Genomic DNA, 24,211 nt, shown 5'->3' on the forward strand with positions numbered 1-24,211 from the left:
GGTGGTCAGGGAGGCCCCATGGAGGAGGCTGGCACCCTGAAGGTGAGGGAGTCCTGGGGATGTCTGTAGGAAGAGCATTCCAGGTAAAAAGGACAGTATTGCAAGGCCCTGAGGGAGGAGCATGTTTGGTAAGTCTGAGGGGTGTCAAGGGAGCTGGAGAGGGGAAGGAGCAAGAGCAGGAGGGTGCTTAGGCGATAGAAAGATGAAAGAAGGGGAAAGGGGGACAGGGAGGATCTCTGGGACCTTGCAAGACATTGCATGGACTTTGCTGTTCACCCTGAGTGACATGAAGTTACAGGAAGTCTCCAAGCATTGCAGCTTGGAGCTTCTATGTCACAGCAGATGTGACCAGACTCAGTTATTCACAGGTTCCCTTTGGCTGCCTGTGGGGACAGATCCTGGTGGACTGGTGGAGGGGTGGGGGAGGCTTGGAGACAGGGAGGAGGCTGCTAGTATGGTCCAGGGGAGACAGTGGTGCACAGGATCAGGGTGAGAGGAGTGGAGGCCAGAAGTGGGCAAGATACTGGATCTGTTTTGAAGGTCGAGTTTAATTTAGGTATGAAAATGAAAGTCTCAGCTGCTTAGTAGTAAAGTCATCATCCCACCTTCTTTATCCTAAGAGGTGGTGGTTGTTCACTGAGTCCTGTCTAACTCTTTGTGACCCAATGGACCGTAGCCCACCAGGCTCTTCTGTCCATGGGATTTCCCAGGCAAGAATACTGGAATGGGTTGCCATTCCTTTCTCCAGGGGATCTTCTTGACCCAGGGATCGAACCCAGGTCTCCCAAATTGCAGGCAGATTCTTTACCATCTAAAGCACCAGGGAAGCTCAATTTAGATAAGGAGTACACCATAAAGAGTCAAGGTTATGACTCCGTGGCTTTGGTCTGAACAATTTTTAATATTTTATTGAGGTCAACAACTGCTGCCGCACCCCCCCACCCCAGTACCCAGCCATGGAGTAGATGGGACTATGGAGGAACCAGATTAAGGGTAGACTCCCCCCTAAGAATCAGGTTCTGGCTCTTTTTCTCCTTGGAGTCTCTACTTCCAGTCTATTCTCACTCCCACTAGAACTATCTAGAAACTACTGGAGATCAGGACAGAGTTGGGAAGAGAGTAAACCTGGAAAAATAATATGAACAACAGCTACAAAAGCAAAAGCAGTAATAACAATAGTAACAGGTTAAGTGGTTAAAAGCACAGACTTTGGAATCATCTGAATTTGAGTCCTGGCACCACTATGCAACTCACTCTGTGATTCATCCTTTCTCTTCCATAAAGTGGAGATAAAATACCTAGCCTAGTACCACATACGAAATGCACTAGGTGGCATACGATATCTTAGTTCCCAAATTAGAGATTAAACAAGCGTTCCCTCCAGTAGAAGGGCGGAGGCTTAACCACTGGACAGCCAGAGAAGTCTCTCTTGTTAGTCATTTTTAATTGAGTGCCCCTTAGATGTCTGCTAAGCACTTACATACAGGACTAATCTTCACAAACAACTGTAAGAGATAAGCGTTATTACAGTTATTACACAGATGTCAAACAACTTGGAACACAACGATGGTGAATGGTGAAATCAAATACCTAACCTTTGCCTGCGGACCAAATTGCACTGGTAGAGTGCAGTCTCTTAATCACCATGGTATATTGCCCTTGCTCCCTCTCTGAAACGCTTAGGGAGGCAGAGGGGTGAAGGTGCAACGGGCGCACTGTTATCGATGAAGATTAACTCGGCTGTGTGTGTGAGCGTAACTGGGATTCCTGGTCCCTGACAGAATTCCAGCTCTAAAGAGGAAAGGAGGAAACGGGTTTCTGGACTTAGAGCGGAGTTAGGAGAACAATATTTGGTATGGGATGCTTTAAGAGCAGAGGGCATTTGAGGGAGTCGGAGGAAAAGCTGCTTCTATGTCGCAGCACGAGCGACACCGCTGGTCTGTCGCGACAGCCGGGATCCAAAACGCCTGCTCTGGATTTTTACAAAGCCAGGTGGGTTTTCCAGCGCCCTGACTGGTTACGCGAAAGCACGCGCTCTTGTATTCGGCTAAGGCGGCGAACCTGAGGGCGGGTTCTACCTCCTCCTACACCAGTTGGAATGACGAAGGCCCTTAGCGAGAAGAAGCTGATTGGTCAGTTATAGGGGCCGCGCGCACGCCGCTCCTGGGGCGGAGCCTCCCACCGACCGGCAGGGGGCGCGCGCCTGAAGAAGAGGCGACATTCGCATGGAGGGGGCGGAGGCCGGGGAGCAGGAGTGGGCCGCAGTGGCCCAGGACCTGCTGGCCCTGGGGTAAGGGGAGCCCGGTGTGGCTGGGGGTGCAGGAAGGGGCAGGTCTTCCCTCAGAAATTCCTATTAACCTCTCCCACCCGCTCCCGCTCTCTCGACCGCGCCGCAGGTATGAGGGTTGCCCGGGGGCAGCGTCGCCGGGCACCTCGTGCCCAGACTTCAGGGCGCTGTGCGCGCGGCTGGCAGCGGAGCTGGCGACTCTGGGTGCCCTGGAGCGGGAGCGAGAGGAGGGCACGGAGGCATTGAGCGCCGGCGATGGTACGCATGGAGGGAGGTCGGGAGGTTTGGAGCCTTGGGTGCCGCCGCCACGCCCTGACCATATCCCGCCTTCAGTAGGTCCCGGCGCTGAGGAGGAATTCCTGCGGCAGTTGGCCGGCCTGTTGTGGGAGTTGCACTGTCCGGACCGCGAGCTCTGCGGTGGGGACTGCGCGGCCTCACTGCGGGAGCCCGACGCGCGCCTGCGCCTGCTGCGTGAGCTGGGGGCCCGGCCGGCATACGGAAGTGGGCGAGGCTACAGTCTCGAGGGGGCGGGCTCTACAGGTTGAGGTGGAGCCAGGATTGCCCCCGCCTCCAGGGGGCGTGGTCATTAACTGAGGAGTTCGAGCCGGGCGGAGGCGGGTGGAGGGCTCTGGGGCGGGCTAAGGGCTCTGAGGTAGGCGGGGCTAGGATTCTGACGGAGGTTTTTGAAGCTCAGGTAGATTGGATAACACGGAGTCAGGGTGGTTCCGAAGTGAGCAGGGTTTGAACTCTGCAGAAGGAGCTAGGTCTCGAAGTGGGTGGAGCTAATCCTGGTGGTGGAGTCAGGGCTCTAGGTGGGGGGAACTAGGAGGCGGGCAGTTTCGAAGCCGCTTGAACTGTTCGACCCCGGTAGGGGGTTGGCGGCCCTCCTTGTTTGCACTGCTCCTTTTCCCTACTTTTAGGCTTTCTCTGCTCCGAGGTCCAGGCCGCCCGCCTTCTCCGCCTGCGCTCCCGTCTGGATCCCAACCCCGAGCCATCCTGTGGGGAAGGGGCAGAGGCGGGATCTGGCATGGTCCAGGAACTGATCCTTACTCTCCAAGCCCTGGGGCTGCCCAGACCCACGCCGGGGACCCCAGCCTGTCAGCTGCTTCGGGACTTGCATGCCAAGGTAGCCAGAGTCCCCTCCACACCGTGGCCACCCCACCTTCCTCGTAAGGGGAGAGCCCCCTCTCCAAAGGAGGCTGCAGGAGGAGTGCCACCGCCTCTGATGTTTTCATCAGGAGAATTTTGACTGCCATTCTTGGTTCTATGGCCGGGGTCCTCAGGGTCATAGGGAACTGGGATTCACTGAGGAGTCTATCCGATTTCTTCGAAGTTAACTCTATCTTCCTCTTCTCCGATCAGATCTCCGAGCTGCTGCCTTCCCTGCCCCCAGAGTCCCTGCAGCCCCTCCTCAACCACCCACTGGACGCACCCAGATGGGTAAGGTTGTGTATGGCTGTAAGTGAACAGTGTTCTCATCCAGAGATGGGAGTGAGGGCGACCCCTGGCGTGACTGAGACCTTTTCCCCCAGGAAGTGTTGGCATCTCTGTCCCAAAGCCTGCGGGATCAGTATGGCTGCCGCCGCTGCCTCCTCCTCAAGCGCCTTGACCTCACCACATCTGCTTTCCACTGGAGTGATCGGGCTGAGGTGCGGGCAGAAGACCTAGGCGGGAGCAGTTGCGGGAGCTGCGGCTACAGCGGGGAGGAAGGAAGGGCCAGGAATATGACCCTCTTGCTGATTCTGAGACCTAGGACATTTTAGAATCCTGTGAGGTTGGGGATGTGGAATCTCTGGGCCCCCAGGGCATTCTAGAATTTCCTGGTCTGAGCAGGAAGGGTATTTAGAGCAATACTCCTTATTAAAAGATGTGAGGGCCCTCCCTGGCAGCCCAGTGGTTAAGACTCTATGCTTCCCTTGCAGAGGGCAGGGGTTCAATCCCTGGTTAGGGAGCTAGGATCCCTCATGCTGCATGCTGCGTGGCATGCCTCCTCCCCCCAAAAAACATACATAAAAGATGTGGGAAGCACACAACTTTGTAAGTCAATTATACTTTGATAAGACAAAAATCGTAATGAAATATTAAAGAAGAGAAGATGTGGGCCTGAGTAGGGAAGAGAGAGGCTTTCAAGATTACAGGTCCCATCTGGTGAGTGCTCATGGGCATGTTCTCCCACTACCTCGTAGGCCCAAGGAGAGGCCATGAAGGCAGTGCTGATCCCAATTCGAGAGGCTCTGACCTCAGAATCAGATGTCTCCATTGCACATGTGCTGGCTGCCCGAGCCGATCTGTCTCGCCTTGTCCCAGCCACTAGCAAGACTGCCCGCCGAGGGACTTGCTGTGCTATCAACAAGGTGAGCACCTGGGGATGGGGAAGGGCACCAAACACCCTTGGCCTTCACACTGGCCTTTCAGTCGCCTCTGCCCTGGACCAGTTTGTCCTCTCCTGCCTGGGCTGCTGCCCTGGCCTTCTCCTTAGGTTCCTGGCCTCTGGACTCACCACCTCTATTCTTCCCTCTCCACATGGCATTTAGAAGGAAATTTCCAACTCAAAAATCTGACCATGTCCTTCCCCAGCTCAAAACCCTTCTGTGGCTCCCCAGTGCCTTCAAAACAAAGACCATCTGTTTACTGAGCCCTTGCCCACCTCTTGTGCTTTGGCTTAAAATCCTCCCCTATCATCCCAGTCTGTTGTTTTGGGTTTTAACCATTTTTAAAAGCAAAACTACCCTCTGTTCAAATGATTAGGCTCAAATTTAGCCTCATACATCTCTGTTCAAACAGTCTTATATGACCTGGGCTTCCTAGCTGGCACTAGTGGTAAAGAACCTGCCTGCCAACGCAGGAGACATAAGAGACACAGGTTCAGTTCCTGGGTCAGGAAGATCCCCTGGAGGAGGGCATGGCAACCCACTCCAGTATCCTCGCCTGGAGAATCCCATGGACAGAGGAGCCTGGCGGGCTGCAGTGCACGGGGTCACAGAATCAGACCCGACTGAGACTACTGAGCACACACATGATCCTTAGGGCATAAAATCCAGCACAGCAAAAAGTGAAGCAAAATTTTAAAGAAAAAAACCAAAACACTGATTTGCTGGAAATGTTCTACAAAGCCCAAATATGAAACAGACAAAAGCTGAAGTGCCCTCATTCATATTGCTGGGGATGTGGACCTCTATCATCACCCTCCCCTGTATTCCCCCTTTGCTGAGGCCCCTTGACTGAAAGCTCCAGGACTGCATCTCCCACCATGCAGCCCCCACCACTGTACCACGCAGCATGCAGGATCTTGGTTCTCCGCCCAGGGATCGAACCTGTGCCCCCTTCACTGGGAGTGTGGAGTCTTAACTACTGGACTACCAGGGAAATCCCCAAATCTGCCCTGCCCTCCCTGCTGTTCTCTTGGGTCTCTGGTCCCCTTGTCCAACATATTTTTCTTCTCTCAAACTCAAGTCTAATCATCTCTCAGGTGCTTATGGGCAGCGTTCCAGACCGGGGGGGCCGCCCAAATGAGCTGGAGGCTCCCATGCCCAGCTGGCAGAGCAGAAGAGAGGATGGAGGCGGGCGGAAGGCAGGCCGCCAGTGCTGGGGCCGGAAGAAGAAGAAGAAGTAAAGGGGGACTGATGATTGCGGGGAGGGTTCCTTCATGCGATGCTCATCTCTGAGGAGTCACTCTGAGGGTTTCTCTTGGCACCTGGCATCCCAGCCCCATATCCCCTGTTCCTGAGGCCCCAAAGTCCTCCCTGCATCTGCCATTCAACACCAAGGACCATGTTCTCTGGAAAATAAATGTAATTTATATGACAGCCCTAGGACCTGTCTCTGTGGGGGCCAGGTCAGGGGTGCTCAGATTTGAGGTGACATTGGACGTCTCTGTTCCCTGGGTCTGAACAGGCCCCTACTGCTCTGACCCTTCAAATTCCGTTCTCTTCAGCAACAACCTTTGCTCCTGTGGGCATGGGGCAGGAGACAGGCAGGCATTGGACAAACATCTGTCAGTAACCAGTGTGTGCCAGCCCTGTTCTAGGCATTGGGGATACAGATAATAAAACTCCCTGGTCTCCTGGAGCTACCTTTCTGGTGAGGAAGGGCAGACAAGAAAGTTTAGTTTGTCAGATGAAGAAAGGGCTTTGGAGAGAAAGCAGGAAGGCAGGATTGGGGGACTATGGGGGGATTGCAGCTTTGTGTGATCCGGGGAGGCCTTACTAAGAAGGTGATACTCGAGCTAAACCCCAGAGAGGGAGCCACGTGGACCCCCTTCCCGGCAGAGGGAGTGTCCTGTGCAAAGGTCCTGAGGTAGTGTTTGGGGGCATGATCAGGGACCACTGGGGCCAGTGTAGCTGAAGCAGGATGAGTGAGAGGGTGAGTGCTGGGAGGTGTCAGGGGCAGACCATGTAGGGTGAGGCACAGTGAGAACTCTGGTTTCACTGAGTGAGATGGAGCCATAGGAGGGCTCTGAGCAGAGGAGGGGTTTGATCTGACTTAGGTTTCAGAGGTTCCCTTCCTGTTCCACCCCTTCTCTGACCTTCTCTCCCACCTCAGAGTTTGGAACTCTACCCCCTGTCCCCTCTGGCTCCTGACCCATACTGACATCAGTGCAGTATATTGGTCAGTAGCTTCCATGTGAGAGGCAGACAAACTGGGTAGGAGTCCTGACTCTTAACACTCACGAGTTCTGCTCCCTTTGGTGAGCAGTTTGACCTCACTGAGCCTGTTTCCTCATCTGTAAAATGGGAATTTAAGGACTTGGCAAGATGATGATGTTGTTTAGTCACTCAATCGTGTCCAACTCTTTGCGACCCCATGGACTATAACCTGCCAATCTCTTCTGTCCATGGAATTCTCCAGGCAAGAATACTGGAGTGGGTTGCACGGATATCACATGCAAGAAAAGGGAATACAATTAACAGCCACTCTGATGCAAAAGAAGAAAATAACTTTCTTTTGGAGTAAGAGATGACAGAAGCTTCAACAAAGGCAGTGTGGATGGGAAGGAGACGGAATAACAGGACTTGAGACTGACTCTGGAGGAGGAAGTGGGGAAGAGATGAGACCAAGGCAACATCTAGGAGTTCAGCTTGGAGGACTTGGTGGGTGGTGAGGCCTTCACTGGCAGAGGGACCTGGAAGGAGGATGACATGGGGTGACGTGGGGAGTGTATGATGTTCAGGTTCACTGCGGGGAGAGCCTCCCCGACATGTCAAAGTGAAGTTTCTTTAGCTCATTCTGAGACGTTGCTCTTTTTACGAGTGGAATTTACTCCAATATTTATTAATATCTGATCTGTTTGGCCTTAATCTTGACATCTTATAGTTTTCTTTCTGTTTTTCTTCCTAAACTCACTTTTTCTTTTGTACTAGGGGTTACCCCTTCCCCTCCCCACCAATATACTGAAATTGCTGTCAACATTAAAAATTAACCCATATCTACACCCTCCCACCCAAGCAGTTGAGGGCTTTTGCATCGTTTCACTTTTCCTGTTCTTCCCCAAGTCTGTCTGGGTTCCCCCAGGCAACTAGGCTGGTCTCCCCGTATCCAGTTGGGGGTAGGGGGCAGTTCCTCCTCACCGTCTCTGGTTCCCAGGAGGGGTGTGGGGACTCTGTCTGGGTCCAAGCATGGCGAACGTGGCACCCAGTCTCAGGTTCCAGGGATAGTGTGTAGGAGAGATTGTCCTCGGAGCCTGTGTGTAGGGGTGCAGGTGGGAGGGACGTAGGTATGATGGGAAAGGCCTCATGACCTCGGAATGAATCCCCATCTGTCCACCAGGACCCCTTCCCAGCACTGCCACACCCTGGGTCTTACCACAGCTGGCCTGGGGAACTGGAGTGGGTGGGGCAGGGGCTTCCGGGGGACTCGCATCGCCCTTGGCCCCTGGCCTCTTCTTACATTCCACCTTCACTTGGTCTCTGCAGTGTCTGTGGCAACACAGCCCACAGTCTGGGGGAAATTCAGAGGTTAGTGCCAGAGGCCCAGTCCACGTCCGCCATTCTCCCAGCCTGCAGGTCCTAGATCCCCTTTCTCTACTGAAGCTCCACTCACCCCGACAGCGGTAGCCTTGCTTGGTGACACCCCAAAGCTGGGAAGAGAGAGCAGAACAGGTTACCTAGGCTAGGAGAGGGAGGGCTGTGATTGGGGTAGGGACAGGGACTGTCTGCAGGAAACCATCCAGGTTTTGGAAGTGCCCAAGGCTAGAGGCCTCTGTGGGGTCTGGAAGACTAAAGGAATTCGGAGATTTGTCTCAAGTTTGGAGAGTCACCTATGATATGAGAATCGGACAAAATCTGGAGTTAATAAAACATACATTCTATGGGCAGGGGTTGTGTCTGTTCTGTTTCTGCCTGTCCCCTTCCACCCCCACCCAGAGCCTGTAACTGTGCCTAGCGCCCTGGAGGTGCTCAGTGTCTATTCAGTGAACGAAACAGTGAATTTGGAAAGCAATCCAAGGTTTGCGAACCGGTCTTGGTTTGGAAGTGAGAGATCTGTCCATTCCACAGACTGGAGGATAGATTTCCAAATCCAACTGGTTTTGGAAATTGTACAGAGTTTGAATCATCCGGGGCCTAGAGACTTGGGAGCCTGATTCAGTTTGCAGATAATAATCTACCCATTCAGTCCAGTGCGTGAATGCTCAGTTGTATCTGACTCTTTTTGATCCCATAGACTGTAGCCCGCCAGGCTACTCTGTCTGTGGGATTTCCCAGGCAAGAATACTGGAGTGGGTTGCCATTTCCTCCTCCAGGGGATCTTCCCGACCCAGGGATCGACCTTGTGTCTCTGGTGTCTCCTGCATTGGCAGGCGGATTTTTTACCACTGTGCCACCTGGAAAGCCCTTATTATCCAGGATTTGGCAGTTATCCAGGATGGAGACTGTCTGGGATTTGGGCATTGTCTAGACTTCAGCATTATCCAGGGTGTAGGGAATAGCCATTATTTAGGGTTTCTGTGAAGTGTTTGTTGTTAAGTCGCTCAGTTGTTTCTGACTTTGTGACCCCATGAACTGAAGCACGCCAGGGTGCCCTGTGAAGTACGGGGACTATTTGAGGCTGGAGGATTTTCCTAAATATGGGGATTATCTGGAGCTTGGGGACTGTGAGCGCCACAGGGGAGGGTTGGCTTTCCCAGCCCAGGCTGTGAAGAGTTAGGGCACTCCAGGAGGGGTCCATCAGGGTGACGGTGGGCAGAATGCTCACGAAGCCACTGCAGCTGTCACAGAAGGTGGGCTTGCGGAAGGTGACCTCCTGGAAGGTGTGCAGGAAGGCCAGGCCCAGCTTGGAGCAAATGGCACTGGCCCGGAGCAGGTATCCTGTCAGCTCCTCACGGCTGAAGGAGCCGCTCCTGGGGGAGAGACTGCACTTTAGCAGGCCTGGCCCTGTTCTCCCAGACCCAGGAGCCCTGGCTACCCCATGTCCTCATCTTAAGGGAACCCAGGAGTCAGGAGTACCTACCCCTGGCGGGGGGGTGGGTGAAGCCCGTGGCAGGCGAAGGGGAAGTTGCCTGAGAGTCGCTCAAAGTCCTCCTGAGAGATGGTGCCGCGGCCATCAGGGTCATAGTTCTTGAATACAGACTTGGGAGGAGCATGGGAAGGGGAGAGTAAGGTCAGATCAGGGGCCCCACCATTATCTTATTTTTTAATCTTCTGTCCACACCCCACGGCATGTGCAATATTAGTTCCTTGACCAAGGGTCGAACCCATGCCCCCTGCATTGGCAGTGTAGAGTCATAACCCCTGGACCACCAGGGAAGTCCCCGGGGTCCCCACAGTCTCAGATCCCTCCTCCGGCTCAGGGCTCCTCCTCACCTCCACCAGCTGCTCCACATGCCGACCCAGAGTGACCGTGTCAGGCTTGGGCGTCACACCAGGGGCCCACTCCACCACCAGGGGCGCCTTGAAGGGGGAGGGTGGCTGGGGCAGGGACAGAGGGGCACAGTTAGTCAGGGCAGAGGCTTGGGCTGGAGGTCAGAGGTCAGGGCTGGGGTCTCACCAGACTCTTGGGACAGCGGGGCTCCCGGGCATAGGAAAGCTCATAGATCTCGTCCTCCGTGTAGAAGAGATCCAGGGAAAGCTGGGGATGGGCAGGATGTTAAGGACCCTTCTTGTCTCCATCCTCCTCCCTGCAAGCTAGGACTGCCCAGACCCCCAATCTCCTCCTCTTTCCAAAACCCCTTTCTCCTGGGACCCCCATGGTCCTCTCTCCCACTGAGCCCCCATTCACTCTCCATACCGCTGGCCTCCTAGTCCAGAAACACCATCTTCTCATTGAGGTGTTCTTTGTTGTTTGTTTGTTTTTGATCCCATTTAGAATTGTAAACCTCTATCGCTTTCCATTTTCTGTTTCTGCTGTAATTTTCTCTATAGCACCTATTTCCTAAAAGACCATACGGTTTACTTATTTACTTTTCTCACTGGCTATCTCCCCGAGGAAGTCAGCCCCACGAGACAGCAATTTTTTTTTTTCCTGATGCGCACACTGCTGTGAGCCTAAGTGCCCAAAGTAATGTCTAGCTCACAGCCGGTGCTCAATAAATATTTGGGCTGATGGCCTCAGAGCCAGCAAAGCATGGCAGCTTAGGCACCAATCATCAGAGGGCAGGACCAGCTTCAGAGGCAGGCCCCACACGTAGAAGGGCCTTGGGTTCATTTAAGGCCCTCTGTCACCCTCTTGAAATTTTCAATAATTTCAAACAAGGAGACCCACATTTTCAATTTGCTGGTGATCCTGACTTAGGATCTGAAAGTCAGCTTTTCAGCCTTTGACTACATGGTCCTCCAAATCCCAGTCTCTGTCAATTTATCACTCTTTAGAAAGAAATCCTCTATCTTCCTATCTATCTATGTAAAATAAAATATAGCCAGAACTGCACACTTGCAGTCTTGGGACATAGTGTGATGGTTAACACATATTAACACTCATGTTCTGAAGCTGGCCTGCTGTGGGACAGGGGGCGAATGACCTCACCTCTGTGGGCCTCAGTTTCCCAATCTTTAGAATGGGCAAATAAGGGTCCCTTCCTTGTAGGCGTGTGAGGATGGAATGAAGTGCTCTCTGGAGACTGTTTAACATGGTGTCTGGCACACAGAAGATGATTAATAACTTATTATCTTTTTGCTTAGATTCCTGAATATGTTATAGCTTGGAATTTTGATCTGTTGGTGTGAGAAGCTCAGAACCTTGAAGTTCTGAGCCCAAAGCAATTCTGGACCTAAGATCAATGGATATTTGAGTTCCTTAGTGAATTGGGGGAAAATGCCAGGTCTTAGTTGTGGCATGTGGGATCTTTAGTCACGGCGTGCAGACTCTTAGTTGCATATGGGATCTAGTTCCCTGACCAGGGATCGAACCTGGGCCGTCTTGCATTGGGAACTTGGAGTCTTAGCCACTGGACCATCAGGGAGGTCCCCCAAAATGCATTACTTATATACAGCTCACTGTGTTCCAGATACTATTTTAAGTACTTTGTGTGAACTGTATGAGTGATATTTATATGAATTATATTATAGATTCTTTTCAACCACTCTCTGAAGTACATCCTATTAGTATTCCCATTTTGCAGTTAAGGAAACGGGCTGAGGAGTTAAGTGACTTGCCTGAGATCACACAGGAAAAAACAAAAAAACTTACAAGCTCTGGCTTCAAAACCCATGCATTCCAGTGCTATTCTACTATTCTGTCCTGACCCTCATCCACCAGGACCCTAAATCTCAGGGCCCTACAGGCGCAGTCTCTGGGAGCTCAACCAGGGCAGCTCAGGGCAGCTCACCGTGAGCAGGTGCAGAAGGTCCTCGCTGGCACTGCACGGGGGGTGCTGTTGCTGCAGCGCTGCCAGCTCCTGCAGCCGCAGGTAGAGGCTATTGAGTTTGGGCAGGTGCAGGCGGCCATCAGGCAACCTGTCAGGCTGCGCCTCGTTCAGGGCCACCAGATCCTTGAGGTGCACACCCAGGACAGGCAGCCGGAAGTCCGTGCAGCCAGCCCAGGTACGGCGGTAACGGGCGTAGTTGTTGTGGGCTGCCAGGAGCTCCGTCAGCTCCAGCAGGGCCTGTGTGGGAGGGGCATGGAATGGGGGAGGCTGGCTCTGTTCCCCCAGCTCCCTGAAGGGGAGTACCCAGCAGTCTGTGGTGTGGCTTCGGACCCCCAGGGGCCCAGTGGCATTTTGGACCTCTCCCCAAGCCCTCCATGTCCCACACTGGCTTCAGCATTATTCAGACTGCTCTTTTTCTTGGGTCCCCATCTCAGAAGGGCCCCACTATCTCCCATTCCCCAGCCCAGAGTGATTTTTCAAAAACCCAACTCTGATCATGGGTACTGTCATCTTTCCTAACTCCCCACTGCCCTCTAGATAAAGACCAGACACCTTAGCTGAGCTTGCAAAAGACTCAATAGAATCCTCCTTGCCCCCCTCCCTGGGGCATCTCTAGCCTAATATCCTGTCACGTCCTGACCTCAGCCACACACCAGACTCATGGATGACGCACTCTCCTTAAGACATTTTCAGGACACCCCAACCCATGCTCCTCCCATGGGTAGCCCAAAAGTTGGTATCCTTGAGGACATGATTTCACTCCCCACCTAGACTGCAAGTTCTCTGCTAGCATCTCTCATCTGTCTCCCGCCAGTGCTGCTCAGGACCTGACACTCAGTAGAGAGTCGTCAGCACCATGGGTGAAGAGGGAGGAAGAGCGACAGAGGAGGACAAAGCCTGGGGGTCTGTCCGATTTGGAGGAGCAAGGTCTCCAGGGCCCCTGGGAAGGGGTGGAGGGGGTTGGGAAAAGTGTGAGGGCTCAGGATAATTGATCACTGGAACTTTGGGGAGGGCAGTGGGAGTTCACCTTGGTGCTGTCAGGGCTCAGGTGGGCATGGGAGTCCTTGAGTCTGGAGATGGCACTATGACAGAGGCCGCCGGTGACTGCCATCAGCGTGTTGAAATTTTGTAACTGGAGGAGCTTCTAGGGAGGGAAGGTGATGCAGAAGTGGTGGGTACCACATGGAGGACAGGTAAATTGGGGGTTCAAGTGACAGCATCCCCCCAGCTGAGATGAAGTCTTAAGCATGTGTGTGTGTGGGGTGCCATGTAGGCATCAGATAGGTGAGATGTACCAGGCAGGAGTGGGCGGCAAGCAGGTATGTGGGCATTACCAGGGGGTCATGCAGACGATAGACTAATGTGAGGTCAGATGAAAGTAGGGGGAGTCAGGTGAGTATGGGGAGTTGGACCAGTTTGGGGAGTCAACAGGTCGGTGTCAGGCGTGGAGGATTCAGAGAGAGTTTAGGGTGTCAGGCAACTAGGTGGTCTCTGCCCTGGGAGTCAGACAGGTGAGAAGGGGCAAGAAGGCCTGTCCTCTGGGCAGGAGTTAGGGGCCGGGCAGAGGTGAATGGAGCCAGAGTTATACGGAGGGGTCAGGTAGATATGAGAGACAGGTGCGGGGTCAGCCAGTCACCAGGAACAATAGCCTCACCCTCCCCTTTTTCAAGTTTAAGAGCGGAGGTCGCTGGGGGGAGAAGGTGGGGCCAAGGAAGAATAAGATGCGCAGACTGAGGAGACCCCAGGTAGAGGCCAGAACTTCTAAGCCTAGCGAGCCAAAGAGGGGAAGCGAGGCACGCAGAGACGCCAGAGGAAGGGCGTGGTCTGCGAGGAAGTACGCAAGGGGGCGTGGCCACGCTGGGGGAAGGAGGGCTTCCCTTTTCTCCAGAAGGGAGGGAACCTAGGAGGAGGGGGGAGGGGAGGAAGGGGGTTGGGGGAGGAGGGAACAGCGGGGCCTAGGGACACCCCAAGTGATGGGGCCGGATGCTGTCATTGTTCTGAAGGGTCAGCTGGGTCCTAGGGACCGGGGCAGGGGATGACGCAAAGGTGGAGGCCAGAAAGAGCCTCCTCTTCCGTTGCCCTGGCGACAGAATATTTGGGCGTAGGGCTTGGGTGACGGGGTCAGGACGAACGTCGTCACCTGCCACCGCTGGGAAGGAGTGGGGCCATGGCGGGTTTGCGTGGTGAAATCAAGGCCGGGGAAGAAGTACCATCACAGTCCTGAGTTAGAACGATGGGACTGAGGCCTCTGGGGCATGGCCAGGGTGGGACGAAATGCTGCAGGGCGGGACCAGGAGATGGTGACGTCACAGGCCGAGAGCCCCGCGGGGCAGGTGTTCAGAAGGCGGGCCTCACCTGTGCCACGCGGATGAACTTGTCCAGCACCTGCGCTCGCTGTGCAGGCCCGGGACGGCTCAGCACCATGACCTGCACCCAGCGGGATACGCTGTTGCTGAGACCTACAGATCCCTCTAGGGTCGGGCAGCCCCGCACAGAGCCCTGCAAAACGTAGTCCCGCAGGTCCTGGGGCTGGGGGAGAGGTGGGCGTCAGGGTGGGCCCTGGAAAGCTCAGGCCCTAACCCTCACTCTCCCATCCCCCCAGCAGTCACGATCTCCGATGTCCTAGCCAGGCCATCACATGTCCCTGACGTCACCATGGCCCCTTTCATCTGAGGAGAAACGTTTAAAGAAAGCTGGGTCCTGTTCTGAGTCCTCTGTCACAGCCTTACAGCAAGTTGATGAATACTATATGATTCCCATTTTACAGATGAGGTCATTGAAGCACAGAGAGGCTAAGTAATTTGCCCAGGGTCACACACGCTCAAGTCACAGTGGGAACTCAGTCTATTGCCCTTAACAGTATACCTGACTTGTGTACAGAAGAGGATACAGAACTAACAGCTATTTGTTCTGCACAAGGGGTCAACATTACATACCCACGTCCACTGCAGTGTACAGTCAGGAAATTTTCACACTAAGGAACCAGATCCCCACCTACCCTCAAAATGATGTCAAGATGGCAATAACTAAATACATACGTAGTTTGAACGTGAAGTCGCTCAGTCATGTCCAACTCATAGTTTGAAGCATTTTAAATAATCATTTGAGTAGGTAAAATATGTCAAACTATGCCAATTTCATATGCTTCAACTGGATGGCATTTACACTGGATCAGACACTGATCCTATGAAAATGAGTGTTAGTCGCTCAGTTGTGTCCAACTCTTTACGACTCCATGGACTGTAGCCCGCCAGGCTCCTCTGCCCATGGGATTCTCCAGGCAAGAATACTGGAGTGGGTTGTGGTTCCCTTCACCAGGGGAAATTCCTTACCCAGGGATTGAACCCAGGTCTCCTGCATTGCAGGTGGGTTCTTTACCATTTGAGCCACCATTAAGCTCCCCCTTTACAGCAAACAGGCCAAAGCACAGTGTATTTAAATGCTTCTCAAATAAATGAACAATTAATAAAAATATTTTGAGCACTTACTATGTGCCAGGCACTGTGACAAGCCTTTTAGAAATATTTATTTATTTGGCTGCACTGGTTCTTAGTTGCAGCATGTGCGATCTAGTTTCCTGACCAAGGATCAAACCTGAGCCCCCTGAATTGAAAGCAGAGCCTTGGCCACTGGACCACCAGAGAAGTCCCCTGTGATGAGCATTTTTAAATGGACATATTAGTTTAATTTCCCCAATGAGCCAATGAACTATTATGACTTTTTTTTCCCACATGAGAAAACTCAGTCTCAGAGAGGTTGAGAAACTAATTCAAAGTCACACAGGTTGGAAGGGGCTGATGGGATTTGAACCCTGAGGGCTCTGTACTCAGCCAGCCTAACTTATTTTCCTGTACCCTCTAGCACCCAAGTTTGACAGTTTGGGTCCTCTCAGTCCTGCCAGGCCCTGCTCCACCCTAAGCCATCCCCAGCTGGGAGGAGAGGGGTCCTTACTGTGATAGCCTGGAAGGACCGGAACTCCAGGTAAGTGAGATGCTCTGCCAGCTCCCCAGTCTCCAGGTGGTCAAAAATCAAGGACACTTTGCACTTCTTACCCAGGCCTGGGCTGCTCATGGGATGTGGGGGGCCTGGGCCACCCGGGCTAAGCCTATGGGCAAAGAGAGGCAGCGTATTAGAGGGACTCAGGGTGGGAGGTGTCGGGGTGTGGATGGGGAGGGGAAAGGACTGACTCACCGACTGGAGAAGTCTCCTAGGCTCTTCTGGACTGAGTTACCCTCCTGCTCCACAGTGGCCCAGAAGCGGCCGATAACCTCTTCTAACTGGGGGTCCTGGTGCATCGTCTCAGGGTGTTGGGTCAGCCAGTACCTGGGGGTGGTTTAGAGGTGGTAGGATGGGGCTGCGGGGAGGGACGCAGGTTTCTGAAAGGGGTCTCGGGCTGAGGGATCTCTAGGTGCTGGGCTTGGGGGTGGTGACTCTAAATATGTACAGGGGGGTCTCTGGAAGGCCAGGGTTCAGAGAGGCACCAGGCTGGGAGGAGCTCTGGGAGTAGGGCTGGGGGCCTCTTATTACAGGCTGACAGATCTATGGAGGATAGACTGGGCAATCTTGGGAAGTGGTTCGGAAGCACAATAGTCGGGGTGGGTCTCAGGGACTAGGCTGGGGGCCTATGGGGTGAGATTTTGGGGTAACAGGGTGAGTGGAGTCTTAGAAGCTAGGTGAGTATATATATGGGAGGTTTCAGCAATTTCAGGAATCTGAGCTGGAGGTCTTGGGGTACTAGCTGGGAAAGGGTCCATAGTATCTGGTCAGGCATCTCTAAGAGGTGAGGGTTCTAAGGAGAACTGGGAGGTTTTAGGAAAGAAGCCAGTGGCTTCTCAGAAGTGGGATGTAAGGGAGTAGGACTGCATAGTCTCTGGGAAGTGTATTTTTTAGAGAGTGGCAGCAGGGTGAAGATCCTGGGTCATCATGGGCGTGGAGTCTTGGCCCAGGCCTACCTGACCAGGTGACAGATCTGCAGCTGTCTCAGCTCCTGCGTGCTCCCTGTGGCCTCCTGGTACTTGAGTTCCGGTCAAGGCTCGGTCATCCAGCATCTCAGACCTGACTGCTCACCCTGGCCCCACAGGCTCTCATGTCTCTGTCCTCCGCCCTCCACCCACTGCTTATGGCCCAAGGAGGATATAAGGTCAGCAGACGGGCAGCAAAGTGGGCAGAAGGCAGCACCCAACTGTGCATGGCAAGTACCATGTTGAGAACGTGGTCCCCACGGCGCAGGCTGCCAGCCGAGTCTGCAGGCAGGAGAAGGGGACTCTGGGTCAGAACGGCCCCTGCTGGACAGCCTGGTTCAAACCCCAGTTCTACCAGTGACTCGTGTGTGAGCTCGGGCACACAGCCTGGCCTCCTTGTGCTCCAGTTTCCTCGTCTGGACTGTGCATGGACCAACATCGTGCCTGGCAAGTCATGCTGAAGATGGAAATAAAAGTCAGACCCCCCACCCCCCGCCAACCTGCCGCCCCGTCCATGCAGGTCAGGAAAATGAAACACAGGTATCTCTTGTGTTCCGACTACAGTGATTGAGATTCATTCCACATACTCCTGCTCTGTTTTTGTGCCCCTCAAACTGAGCCTGGAGAGAGGTGGGTGCCTGGCCCAAGCTCAGACTTGGGGGAGGCTGGCCAGGGAGGGGGAAGACTCACCAAAGGACTGAATGCATTTCTCCAGCAGCTCATCTTCACTGCAGCCGCCCTCGTTCAGCATGCCCAGAGCCATGGAAGCCATAACCTTGCTGATTTCCCGGGGGCTGGGGCATGTCTTGTGGCGGCGGGCCGGTCGGGGCCGGCCCCGCCCCCCTGTCTTGCCTGGCCATTCCTGGTGGGACTTCCTGTGGGAACATCCCCTGGGGATTCATTTGAGCCCCTTCCTTTAGGCAGACCCCCAGTGTTCTTCTTGACCCAATGCCCCAAGGCAACCTGGGAGAAGCTTCCTAAAGGCAAGGGGCTGGCATTAGTCCTGACCTACATTAGATCCATAGGAGAAAACCCCAGTAGTCCAGATTATGGGAGCCATCTCCTACAGGTAAACTCCAAGGGAACCAGGGGGAAAACCCCGAAGGCTACCCTGATTGCCCTCTGAGGGAATCATGGGAGAAGACCCTCCAAGGACTAGTAAGGACCCACCAGGAATCATAAGAACTCTCACCACCAACCACTGCCTCTGAATTCCCCTTGGGACTGTGTGGTCCCAAGACCTCATTGAAGAGACTTCCTGTTGGCAGATGGGTTACTCCAGACCTCCCAGGGAATCATGGAGAGAAGATCCCCCGAACTATTCTCGTCCTCCCTAGGGAGAATCATGGAAGGTTCTGCCTTCAGGGCCACTCCTCAGAATTCCTCTTTGCAGGGCTTCCCTGTTGGCTCAATGGATAAGAGTCCACCTGCCAGTGCAGGGGACTCCAGTTTGATCCCCAGACCGGGAAGATTCCACATGCCATGGAGAAACTAAGCCTGTGTACTACAACTACTGAGCCCATGCACAACTACTGAAGCCTGTGCACACAGCCGTGCTCTGCAAAGAGAAGCCACTACAGTGAGAAGCCCAAGCACCCCCATCAAGAGTAGCCCCTTGATCTACAGTGAGCACCCCAATCAAGAGTAGCCCCCTGACCGCCGCAACTAGAGAAAGCCGATGCAAAAAAGCAATGAAGACCCAGTGCAGCTGAAAATAAATAAATTAATTAAAATTATTGAATTTTAAAAATTGGAGGAAAAAAAGACAGAAAAAAGAATTCCCCTTTGCCTTCCAACAGCCACCCCTCCTCCCCTGAGCCCTCCAGAGGGAAGCAGACCCCCGAGATTTCATTCCTCTCTTCTCTCCCTCTCCTTAATCCCACTAAGGTGACAGAACCCCCTCCCCCAAGCCAGCCTTTCAGCAGGACTGGAGTCTCAGCTATGAGCCTGGGTCTCTAGATTTGGAGCCTGGAGAGAAGATACGGGTGCAACGTGGCCTCATCAGGGCTCTTCAGAGCTGGGTGCGGTCCCTTGGGCTAAGGCAGCTTCAAGAAGTTTAAAAATAGTCCTCACTCTGCCTTTCGCCTCTCTGAGGCTCCTGTTCTAGTTGGGGAAGGAGGGTAATGGGGAGACAGGGCTGGTGAAGGAAGGAGGGAGCAGAATCCAGGCAGAAAGCCTTGGCTTCCACAGGAGTCAGATAAAACTGGGTTGGAAGGACTTCCCTGGTGGTCCAGCAGTTGTCTCTGTGCTTCCACTGCCGGGGGCATAAATTCAATCCCTGGTTAGGAAACTAACCTCCAGCATGCCTAGAGGCCAAAAAAAAAAAAAAACCCCACCAAAAACCAAAACACTGGGTTGGAGAAATTTGTGCTGGCTGTGTAACTTTATGTTAATGACATCATTTCTCTGGACCTCAGTTTCTTCATGTGAAAAATGAGAGTCATCTTGGGACCTTCCCCAGGAATTTATTATGAACATTCAATGCCCTGCTCTTCAAAAGTGCTAAATAAGGGATTAAGTTTGCTGAGGCTGTTAAGTGGCCAGGGGTGGGAAAGTTAGATTTGAGATGCAGAGAGAAAATGTGATGGAGCAAACTGAAAGCCAGGCTAGGCGGATGGGGGTGAACAGAAATTGGGAGACTCTCATAACAAGGGCACTGCTATGTCCCTGGAGCATCCTGCTAAGTCGCTTCAGTCGTGTCCGACTCTGTGTGACCCCACAGACAGCAGCCTACCAGGCTCCTCCACCCATGGGGTTTTCCAGGCAAGAACACCGGAGTGGGGTGCCATTGCCTTCTCCGAGCATCCTGAGGGCTCAGTAAATCAGTACTGAATGTTGTCGAGTAACAGCTGGCATTATTGAGCACCCACTGCGTACCGGGCAGAGAGGTAAACACCTATCTATAGATCAGGGATTTTCAAAGGAGGTCCAATCCCAACAGCATTACCTGGGAACTTGACATAAATAGAAATTCTCAGGCCCCACCTCAGATCTACATCAGAAACCTTGGTGGTGAGCCCAGAAGCCAGTTTTAGAAGGCCTCCAGGCGGTTCTGATGTGTGCCCATGCTTGAGAACCACAGGTCTAGGCTGTACCTCTGAGGACTTATGAGCCCATCTGAGGAGGGACTATGATTGATCTACTGACTGAAGAAGAAACTGAGGCACAGAGTGGGCAAGTGACTGACTAGGGTCACACAGCCAAAGAATGAGGCAGCCAGGTCTCCACCACTGAACTCCTGGATATTATAGGGGAGGGGACTTTTGCCATCAGAGACAAACCGGGGGAGGAAGGAGAAGCTGCCTAAGCTAGGGACACAGCCACCATTGCCCCTGTGAGGACAGGAGGGCAAGCTTCTCCAGGTTATAGGAAGCCTACTCTAGAATCTGCGGGCACAACCAGCTGCTAGGCCCTTACCTTCCGACTGTCTGGCCCCCACCTCCCCCACAGTAGCATCGGGGGACAGCCAGGAGTCGCTTAAGAGGCAGGGAAGCCGCCTTGCCCCTTGGCACACTCCCCTCCCCTAGGGTAGGGCCCTGCAGGAGTCTGGAGTTTCCAGTCCAGCGGGCAGCCATGAAAACCCCCGGGAGGACACAGACACCCAGCCTAGGGAGCCAGGATGACTGAGGGGTGTGAAGGGTGCGGGGGCGAATGGGATCAGAGCAGCTCGAATGCCAGCAGAGCTAGGATAAGACACAGCCGCCCGAGCCAACAGCCCCAGCCTAAGCTTTCTCTGGACACCCCGAAGCATCTTTCCACCTGGCGCCCCCTGCTTCCGCGACGGCTGCGAGAGTAGCTCGCTCGACACCGTGCCCCCCTCGTCAGAACCTTCCTGACCTTCTCCTGCAGCCCGAGAGAGACCCAGGGGCTCACGGAGCTCCGGGTCTCCTTGGGGAGGGTCCTCTCACCTCTTGCTGTCTTTCCTGTTCATGCTTCCTGGGGGGGAAGGGGGGTCTTATAAGAGTGAGGCTCAGCTCCTCCCCCCTCACCACTGCTCCAGCTTCTTAGCCCCTTGGGAGCTGGGGCCTCCTCGGCGCTTGGGAAGGAAAGAGGAACTGCCCCTCCCCACCCAGCCCCAGGCCAGGGGGAAGGAAGAGGCTGGGGAGAGACCAAAGGTCCCCCCCTCCCCCCACTTGGGGATCCCTTCAGGCTGAGGTTTCCGGTGCTGCCGGCCCCCACCCCCAATCACCCGGCGGGCTCTATCTCCCCCATCTTTCGATCTCCAGACCCGTGATTCTCTGTTCTGTCACTGTCATGCTTCAATAAAAGCCCTTTTTAAAGAAAATAAGCCTAATATGACACATTTATGTACACACACTCAAAAGAAAAGTCTGCATTTCTGTAAGGACATACTTAGGTCTAACAATGCACAGAAGTTTGATTGGAAAGTCACAATATATGGTATTTTGTATATTTCTTCTTCTATTTCTTTTATTTCTAGCTTAGTTTTAATGCCATTTATGTCCCCAGAAAACATTTTCACTCTATTGCTTTTATTGTAAGAAAACCTCATGTAGCACCTACTGTATGCCTCACACTGTTGTAAGGGCTTATATTAACTCATTTAATTGTCACACAATCTTAAAGACTGTTATTATCAAAACATTGCAGGTGGAAGCTAACCCCCTGGGAGCCCCCACCCTATCCCACTGTCCCTCTTAGGCAGGGCTGACACATGGTTGGCTTTCATCTGACCTGTTCGCTGTGAGTTTGTTTAAATACACAGAAACATGCTCATAGAAACAGACTTTTCTTTTGAGTATGTGTGCCTTTTTTTCGTTTACCTAAATGTGTCATGCTTGGCATATTTTTAAATGGAAGTACAAAGAAGAGTCAAATCATAAGTGTTTAGGTTGCTGAATGGCGGCAAACTGAATACGTCCATGTGTTACAAATCAAGGGAGAGAATCTTTCTGTTTCCCATAAGCCCCCTTGTGTTACCAGCAGCCTAATTTCTAGCAAAGTGGTTTTGCCTGGTTTTGAGCTATATATAAACTGAATCAACTATTCTATCAGGCTTCCTTCATTTAACCCGGTGTCTTTGTGATTCTTCTGTATTATATTTAGTTGTAGCTCGTTATTTTGGTTGCTGTATAGTCTTCCATCGTGTGATTAGTTCATGATCTATTGACTGGTTTTTCTGTCATGGACATTTGAGTTGTTTCCAGTTTGGGGTTGCCGTGAATAATGTTGCTGTGATCATTCTATCCCCTATCTTTTGGTGAACGAAGCAGTGCGTAGTTCTGTAGTGTAGATATCCAGGAGTGGAGTAGTAGTTGCAATAAGATTCTGCCAAACCTAGTAAATGAGTCCATTCAACCAAAGCTCTCATATAAGTCTATTTTTAAAAATATTTATTTATTTGGCTGCACCAGGTCCTAGGTTGAGGCATATGGAATCTAGTCCCCTGACCAGGGATTGAACCCAGGACCCTGCATAGGACGTGCAGAATTCTAGCTATTGGACCACCAAGGAAGTTCCTGGGAGTCTATTTTTGTTCCTTTCTTTTCTCCTCTGAGAGAAGTCACCATGGATTTTTTTTTTTTTTTCAAACTGGAACATTTAGACAAGTACAGAGTGCATTCTCTTAACTTTTCCATTCCATGCCATGTGATATGGTTTCAGACCCTCTCCAGCTTTTTCCTCCTCCTGCATTTTCTCTTCTCTCTCCTTCAGTCTCAAGGATGCTCTCTGTGATGTGCTGTTTGTGACTCTCAGCCAATCTCCTTGGCACCTGCTTCACACAAGGTGATGTGACGGCCCTGACTGGACTGAGCTCGTAGTGAGAAAGTGTCTCCAGGCCTCCTGGACTCAAAGAAGGATCAAGGAGTGAGATCGGAGAGCTCTGGGCACCGGTATATACGTGTGCCATTCCATGGCCCTCAGGGATGGTTAATACCAGCAATAACACCAGCAACCACAAAGCAAAAGACTTCTCAAGCAAACCACAAAAAACTTATGAGGCAGAAAAAGGGTGCATTTAATAACATCCAAATAAAGATTTCTTTTAATTGAGGACACTGTGGAACAAATATCGAATGACAGAGAGGAAAAACTATATTTAAAATGTCTAAAATCAGTAAGAGGAGCTTCCCTGGTGGTCCGGTAGTTAAGAATCCACCTTCTAATGCAGGGGATGCCGGTTTGATCCCTGGTTAAGGAACTAAGATCCCGCATTCTGCGGAGCAACTAAACCTGCCACCGCGGAGCCTGTGTGCTCTAGGGCCCATGCGCCACAGCTAGAAAAAGCCCGCACGCTGCAACAAAGACCCAGCAAAGCCAGAAATAAAAAGGTGAAATCAATGAGAAGAATATCCAGAATGTATATAAAAAAGGAACAGCTGCAAGTCAGCAAGAGAAAAAGATAGCCACTCTGGTAGAAGACTGGGCAAAGAGGATGAGCAGGTGAGGAGGAGACCCAAAACTCTGACAGGCACCTGAGCAGATGCTAGAAATGATTGGTAAGGGATCAGGGAAGGGCAAATTAAAAGAACAGTGAATCACCCTATTGGTCTGGCAAAAATTAGGCCTTGGAAAAATGCCAAATAGAGGTTGGGACTGTGGGGACCTCGGGACCCTCCTTGTACTGATAGCAGACAGCCATTCCTGAGGGCCACTTGGCACTGCAAGTGAAAGTGTTAGTCATTCAGTCGTGTCCAATTCTTTTCGACCCCATGGACTGCAGCGTGCCAGGCTTCTCTGTCCATGGGATTCTCCAGGCAAGAATAATGGAGTGGGTTGCCATTCCCTTCTCCAGGGGATTTTCCCGACCCAGGGATTGAGCCCGGCTCTCCCGCATTGCAGGCAGCTTCTTTACTACCTGAGCCACCAGGGAAGCCCCAACTTGGCAATACGGTCAAATCAAACGTGTCCATAGAGCTGTGACCCCCTCACTTAGCTCCTGGATGTGCATCCCTCGGTTCCACTCAGGGACACATACTAGGACATTCACCTCAACATTATTTGGGGAGAGCTGGGGGCAACCTGGGTGTTACCTTCCCAGATGAGAGGGTGAATAAACAGAAGCACACCATCACCAGAAGGGCCTGCAAAACTCCAGCAGGCATAGACAAGATGTCCACGGAGCAATGTGGGTGGGTCCTAAAACATGCAATGGTGACTAACAGGAGAAAGAAATGCTATTAATATCTTATGATATAATGC

At 52.6% G+C, this 24,211-nt stretch overlaps 2 protein-coding genes across 8 annotated transcripts; one reads left to right on the top strand and one right to left on the bottom strand.

Moving 5' to 3' along the window:
• Positions 1-2,216: 2,216 nt before the first annotated feature.
• FAM98C (family with sequence similarity 98 member C) lies at positions 2,217-6,093 on the top strand. 2 transcript variants are annotated; one of them, XM_042230930.2, is made up of 8 exons: positions 2,217-2,290; positions 2,397-2,545; positions 2,621-2,758; positions 3,208-3,413; positions 3,650-3,727; positions 3,820-3,936; positions 4,474-4,641; positions 5,757-6,093. In XM_042230930.2, exons 1-8 carry the CDS (start codon positions 2,226-2,228, stop codon positions 5,898-5,900), a joined length of 1,065 nt encoding a protein of 354 aa, XP_042086864.1. In that variant the 5' UTR covers positions 2,217-2,225; the 3' UTR covers positions 5,901-6,093. The 2 variants fall into 2 exon arrangements, with proteins under 2 accessions (XP_042086864.1, XP_004015278.2); XM_004015229.6 differs by having other exon boundaries at positions 2,624-2,758.
• A 1,113-nt stretch (positions 6,094-7,206) lies between these two features.
• RASGRP4 (RAS guanyl releasing protein 4) lies at positions 7,207-21,079 on the bottom strand. 6 transcript variants are annotated; one of them, XM_027978240.3, is made up of 17 exons: positions 20,956-21,079; positions 17,738-17,922; positions 17,224-17,329; positions 17,039-17,101; positions 16,278-16,409; positions 16,038-16,191; positions 14,442-14,615; positions 13,114-13,230; positions 12,048-12,323; positions 10,271-10,351; positions 10,087-10,191; positions 9,734-9,852; positions 9,479-9,623; positions 8,327-8,363; positions 8,090-8,224; positions 7,855-7,967; positions 7,207-7,409 (listed from the first exon to the last, which is right to left on the bottom strand). In XM_027978240.3, exons 1-17 carry the CDS (start codon positions 20,976-20,978, stop codon positions 7,353-7,355), a joined length of 2,022 nt encoding a protein of 673 aa, XP_027834041.1. In that variant the 5' UTR covers positions 20,979-21,079; the 3' UTR covers positions 7,207-7,352. The 6 variants fall into 6 exon arrangements, 5 of the variants coding, with proteins under 5 accessions (XP_027834041.1, XP_060254587.1, XP_042086855.1 ...); XM_060398604.1 differs by lacking the exon at positions 17,738-17,922 and having other exon boundaries at positions 17,224-17,504; XM_042230921.2 differs by lacking the exon at positions 13,114-13,230.
• Between the last annotated feature and the right edge of the window lie 3,132 nt (positions 21,080-24,211).

The sequence above is a fragment of the Ovis aries genome, chromosome 14 (genome assembly GCF_016772045.2).
Source record: "Ovis aries strain OAR_USU_Benz2616 breed Rambouillet chromosome 14, ARS-UI_Ramb_v3.0, whole genome shotgun sequence".
In the NCBI taxonomy this organism is placed as follows: Eukaryota; Metazoa; Chordata; class Mammalia; order Artiodactyla; family Bovidae; genus Ovis; species Ovis aries.